Genomic DNA, 6,501 nt, shown 5'->3' with positions numbered 1-6,501 from the left:
GTTCCTCTGTCCATGAGATTCTCCAGGCAAGAATACTGGAGTGGGTTGCCATCCTTTTCTAGGGGATCTTCCCAATCTAGGGGTTGAACCCATGTCTCCTACATTGGCAGGAGGATTCTTTACCACTGCGCCTGGTGGGCTAAAGTCCACAGGGTTGCCGAGTCAGACACAGCTGAGCGCGTACACTTACTTAAACATTTTTATACGTGTAATTTTTATGTATATTCAAAGGTGAGATGTTTGAAGAGCAAGACCTTTATAAATCATTTCTGTATTCCTTGTACTTAGCATAGGACCAGAAAAAAGTTAGCACTGAAAAAATGTATGTGAAATAATGAGAGAATAAATAAATAAATGAAAGTTTCCCGTGATTATCAATCATCTCTTTTCCCAGATGCCGCAAACAGTGCCATGGTGGGACTTGATCTATCCAGGAGTTGAAATTTTGATTTACCAAACTTTTTTCAAGGCCCCCAATCTTGCAGGCATCTGGCATCATCAACTCTGGCATTTCCTCTTCAGCACCCACAGCATGGCCTCCCTGATGGGCCTCGACTTGACACTGTAGATGATGGGGTTCAGCACAGGGGGTACCACCAGGTACACGTAGAGGCGACAAGGGCGTGTACTATGGGGGGACGGTGTCTCCCAAAACGGTGGATCATGGACACACCTATGACTGGGATGAAGAAAACCAGAACAGCCAAAATATGAGAAACACAAGTGTTGAGGGCCCGGATACGTTCCCTGGAAGAGGCCAGACCCAGGACCGTGCACAGGATGAAAGTGTAGGACAGGGCGATGAGCAGGGAATCTATGCCCCCAGTGGACACAACCACATAGAGCCCATAGAGGATGTTTATGGTGATGTCAGTACAGGCTCTTCTCATCACGTCAGGATGGAAGCAGAATGAATGGGACAAAAGGGTCTTATCAGGGCAGAAGTTCAGACGTTTAAGCAGGAAAGGCACTGGGAAGAGAGACAGGGTAGCAAGAGCCACAATGGCCAGCCCAATCCTGATGATGACACTGTTTGTGAGGACAGAGGCATAGCGCAGGGGGTTGGAGATGGCCACAAAGCGATCAAGCGACATGGCCAGGAGCACCGAGGACTCCACCACGGAGAAGGAGTGGAGAAAGAATAATTGGACCAGACAGGCATTGAAGCCGATGAGCCGATGGTCAAACCAGAGCACAGCCAGCGTGGTGGGCATTGTGGACAAGGTGAGGCCCACGTCGGTGAGGGCCAGCATGGACAGGAAGTAGTACATGGGCTGGTGCAGGCTGGGGGTCCTCCTCACAGCCAAGAGGATCAGGCAGTTTCCAGCGAGGGCCACAGTGTACATGGAGGAGAAGGGGATGGAGATCCAGCCATGAACAGCCTCCAGGCCTGGGATGCCAATCATCAGGAAAGCAGGTGGCTGGAAGAAGGAGATGTTATTGAAGGACCGGGAAGGGATCATCTCTGGAAGGCAGCTGAAGTCTCCAGAAACTTGTGACTTTTTCAGTCTTGGCAGATAGATAGAAAGACACCGACCAAATATCTGTCAAAGAAGACATTTATTTATTCTTTTCGTTTATTATTTTTCCTTTTCTCAGCTTTTACTTTGTATTATTAACTGTTCCAGGGATGTATATGCATAAACCAATGTGTCCTCAAAACAAATGCAGCATGTTGGGGGATAGTTTAAATTTTCCATGGCTGGGTGGGTGCTTGGTTGCTCAGCCATGTCCAACTCTTTGCAACCCTTTGGACCCCATGGACCCCAGAGGCCCACCAGCCTCCTCTATCCATGGGATTTCACCAGCCTCCTCTGTCCATAGGAATTTACAGGAAAAGAATACTGGAGTATTGCCACTTCCTCATCCAGGAGAAAATAAATGACTGAAATAGATTTAGAATTTCTTTCTTTCTAAATATAAATGCTATACTATTTCCACCCTTTAGTTGCAGTCAGTGTCTTCTAATATTGAAAAAAGTGATGTTTGTTAACACTCTTCACTATGTAAGTGAAAATGAAATTCGCTCAGTTGTGTCTGACTCTTTGAGACCCATGGACTGTATTCTCCAGGCCAGAATACTGGAGCGGGTAGCCTTTCCCTTCTCCAGGAGATTGTCCCAACCCAGGGATTGAAGCCAGGTCTTCCACATTGCAGGTAGATTCTTTACCAGCTGAGCCACAAGGGAAGCTCAAGAATACTGGAGTGGGTATCCTATCACTTCTCCAGTGGATCTTCCCGACCCAGGAATCGAACCAGGGTCTCGTGCATTGCAGGCAGATTCTTTACCAGCTGAGCTACCAGGAAGCCCTTCACTAGGTAAAGCACTCTCCAAATGCTCATCATTGTCATCCCTTTGCCTTATTATTATTCCAATGATAGCATATTTTGCATATGTGCTTTCACACAGTACATTATTTTCAACCTTGTTGATAGGGAAGAGAAATATTTTAAGGTAAAAAGAGAGAAATTCTTTAGTCCATGAAAGGAGGAGAAAACTACAGCTTTCACCTGACTCAGCTATTAGAACTTAGATCTTTTTGTATTTGGAGAGTCTGAGTACAATCCCAGGACATTGTCTTCTAATCAACACCCAGTAATGATAAATTCCCAGGCTGAATGTCATATTAAGTACTCAGAAAGTTAAATGAAGAGATGCTTGATTCTTACCAGGTTGCTGAGAGCAGTTAGGTATTTGGGATCCATCTCTGCCTTGCCGAGAGAATATCCATCTGGATCTTTGGATGCCCTTGCAATCCATTGCTTTACAGGAATCATTCCCTCACTGCATTCATTGAGCATTCCCTGCCACTGTTTCCACTTTTCCCCATCTATTTGCCATGAAGTGATGGGACCAGATGGCATGATCTTCGTTTTTTGAATGTTGAGTTTTAAGCCAGCTTTTTCACTCTCCTCTTTCACTTTCATCAAGAGGCTCATGAGTTCCTCCTCACTTTCTGCCATTAAAGTGGTATCATCTGCATATCTGGGGTTGTTGATATTTCTCCCAGCAATCATGATTCCAGCTTGTGCTTCATACAACCCGGCATTTCACATGATGTACTCTGCATATAAATTAAATGAGCAGGGTGACAATATATAGCCTTGACGTACTCCTTTCTGAATGTTGATCCAGTCCACTGTTCCATGTCTAGTTCTAACTCTTGCTTCATTACTTGCATACAGGTTTCTCAGGAGGCAGGTAAGATTCCCATCTCTTGAAGAATTTTCTACAGTTTGTTGTGACCCATACAGTCAAAGGCTTTTGCATAGTCAATGAAGCAGAAGTGGATGTTTTTCTGGAATTCTCTTGCCTTTTCTATGGTCCAATGGATGTTGGCAACTTGATCTCTGGTTCCTCTGCCTTTTCTAAATCCAACTTGTACATCTGGAAGTTCTTGGTTCACATACTGTTGAAGCCTATCTTGGAGGATTTTGAGCATTACCTTGCTAGCGTGTGAGATGAGTGCAGTTGTGCTGTTGTTTGAACATTCTTTGGCATTGCCCTTTGGGATTGGAATGAAAACTGACATTTTCCAGTCCTGTGGCCACTGAAGTTTTCCAAATTTTCTGGCATATTGAGTGCAGCACTTTCACAGCATCATCTTTTAGGATTTGAAAACCTCAACTCGAATTCATAGTAATTTGATATTTTTATGGATTATACTCCATACAAAGTTATTATAAAATAAGACTATATTCCCTGTGCTGTACACCATATCATTATAACTTACTTTATACCTAGTAGTTTGTACCTCTTAATCCCCTTCACCTATTTTGCCCCTTTCTCTAGCTCCCTTCCCTCCTGTAACCTTTAAGGAATAATAATAGCAACAATAAGGCAATGTTTAAAAAAGAAGGAAGAAGCTTGGTGAGTTTTCCCCTAGGCTATGCTGGAAATGAGCCTAAATTAAAATTCAAGCCTATTTGGCTTACACACTTTCAGGAGTCTTATACCACCTGTATTGACTATGGGTTGTGCTAGATATGGAAAATTTGTTAAGTGTGAGGGCTGGCAGGATTAGATTATCAAGAAAACCTTGTTCTCTTATGATATTCCATAGTAACAAGATTTGAGGTTCTGCAGTTGAAGCCTCTTCCTGTTTCTCCGAAAATCTTTTTACTCCACTCTGTGACCCTTTGGCTCCTTCTTATAAAGAAATAAAATATTCTGTTTATTGTGTTAATTATCTCCTGGTTACTGCTTTTCTTTTTACTAATCCAAGACACATTTCCTCAAGAATCTCATTCATTTTCAGTATTTTGATTTTGATAATTTCACAAATTTATGTTTTTTCCCCCAAGAATAATCAATGAATGAACAATAAAATAATAATTGAGTGAAGACACCCTAATTTTATAATCCAGTTCCCCTCCAGTATGGGGCTTCCCTGATAGCTCAGTTGGTAAAGAATCCACCTGCAATACAGGAGACCCCAGTTTGATTCCTGGGTCGGGATGATCCCCTGGAGAAGGAAAAGGCTACCCACTCCAGTATTATGACCTGGAAAATTCCATGGTCTGTATAATCCATGGGTTCACAAAGAGTCGGACATGACTGAGTAACTTTTTGCTTTCACTTTCCCCTCCACAGCAACCCTTAACACAGCACCTCCTAGGTGCATATGTTCACAACTTAAAGAATAAATTTTGCATATATTAAAAACCAATGGCTCCTTCAGATTAATACAATTACTATCTATTATTATCCAATTTTATTTAGGTTTACTTAGGATCAACTAGGAAATACCCTCTGTCATTGGTAACATAAATGATAATGCGATAACTGAAGGTGAATTCTGGGCTGTTCCTTTAACTTGTGGGAATCTGAAGACTAATTTTACATCAGATTAGTGTCACAAATCTCTTTCTTCCATTCTACATTAATTGATATATTATTGAGTTATTCACAAATCCCTTATCTTAGAACTTGCCTTTGTCCACAGTTCATAGGTAGATCCCATGCAATTGTGGGTATTTGTGTGATCTATTGCTCTTGGCTGTGGTGGAAGAATCCAAATGGTAATTTAAGCTGAACTTTCAGGAAACTTAAAGCACAGGGATTAAAAATGATAGGATACCATTTAAGACTAGTTGCCAAACCCATGAGCAACTCCAATGCAATCACAAAAATTTCTTCCTTGCATCCAGAGCATGCATGATCTTTCTATCCCCTTTTCTGAATATTACAGTGTCATGAGGAGTCTGATATTAGAACAGGATTCTTTATGGTGAAACAAAAGAAATATTTTATTTTCTGTTCTTTTACTAAAATGCCTATTTTAGTAGCCAAGTTCTATTAACACGTTCTTTCTTCCCATGAAGTTCGGAAGTATTATATAATAAATCACTTTAATCTGGAAACAGACCAGGTTTGTTCTTCTATTATTATCTCCAGGACACTAAAGGGTCAAAGATATTATAAATTATAGCTCTCTTCCCCCAAGGAATTCAAGCACTTCCTCTTTAGCATTCTAGATTTCTGTTAACTTGTGATTGGGTATGTCTGGGAATGTCAAATTGTCTACAAACAAAAGGCTGAATCCACCATACTTTCTTTACTTGACCTCAAAGCCAAGTGCTTTTTTTTTGCTTTTTAAAATTTCTTTTCTTTTTTTTTAAATTTCTACAAAAAAAGAAAACCATGGTAATTATGTGACATGAGGGAGGTGCTATCTAATGTTATGGTATAATCATTTTGTAATATATGAGTCTTTTATAAAAGGCTCTTCTTACTCAGAAAAATGGAAATGAAAATCTCATAGTGAGAGTATAGACACCTAGAAAATGTTCAGATCATCCACAGGACGGGTGGGATTTCCCTTATACTGACGCCTTACTTAGAGAAACAAAAGTGTACTCACCTGCTTGGACACAGAGCCTGGGTTTAATAATTATATGAATTAAGAAATCTGTGTGTTCAGAAAGTAGCCTTCTTTACTTCTCCCCTACCTGGGGATGTGGACCTGCCATTTATGGAAGGTCCTTTTCTTCCTGCTCCTGGCATCTACTCATCCTCCAACTCACTGGCTCCTCAAGACAGCAACTGACAGAGAGGGATCTCAGGCTCTCTAACTAGGTCCTCATCCTTCTAAATAGTGTAGAAAGGGTTCTATCTGGTCCCCAAGTTACTCACGCTGCGTGTTGTTGCAGTCTTTACTGCTCCACATTCTGAAGGAGCCCAGAAAAACTCTGCAATTAAGATCCTACTTTATACCACTGACTGGGTGCCCTCGGGAGTCACTGCTCCCCAGGGACAGCCCTGCCACAGGAGACAGAGGATAGTCTCTGCTTAGTCCTTCCTGGGGAATTGACAACATGTAGGATATATGTGTTTGGATGAAAACTTATAAAAAATGGTTTCTTTGAGCAATTGAACTGTGGAGGAGAGGGCTAGAATCATCATCTTTTCTAAGTTGATCCAACTGTTATGATGGCTATCATTAAAAAATAGTACTGGTGAGGATGTGGAGAAATTAGAACCCTTGTACACTGTTGGTG

General features: G+C 41.5%; 1 protein-coding gene across 1 annotated transcript; it reads right to left on the bottom strand.

Moving 5' to 3' along the window:
• Nucleotides 1-578: 578 nt before the first annotated feature.
• On the bottom strand, nt 579-1,463 carry LOC133054397 (olfactory receptor 51I2-like). Its single transcript, XM_061139368.1, has one exon. The coding sequence runs from the start codon at nt 1,461-1,463 to the stop codon at nt 579-581; it is 885 nt and encodes a 294-aa protein (XP_060995351.1).
• Between the last annotated feature and the right edge of the window lie 5,038 nt (nt 1,464-6,501).

The sequence above is a fragment of the Dama dama genome, chromosome 1 (assembly GCF_033118175.1).
Source record: "Dama dama isolate Ldn47 chromosome 1, ASM3311817v1, whole genome shotgun sequence".
Taxonomy (NCBI): domain Eukaryota; kingdom Metazoa; phylum Chordata; class Mammalia; order Artiodactyla; family Cervidae; genus Dama; species Dama dama.
The sequence above is the reverse complement of the archived record's forward strand: the minus strand, read 5'-3'. Positions and strand labels throughout refer to the sequence as shown.

Excerpts from the sequence above, each read along its gene's own strand:
- LOC133054397 (XM_061139368.1), bottom strand. The coding sequence starts at position 1,463 with ATGATCCCTTCCCGGTCCTTCAATAACATCTCCTTCTTCCAGCCACCT.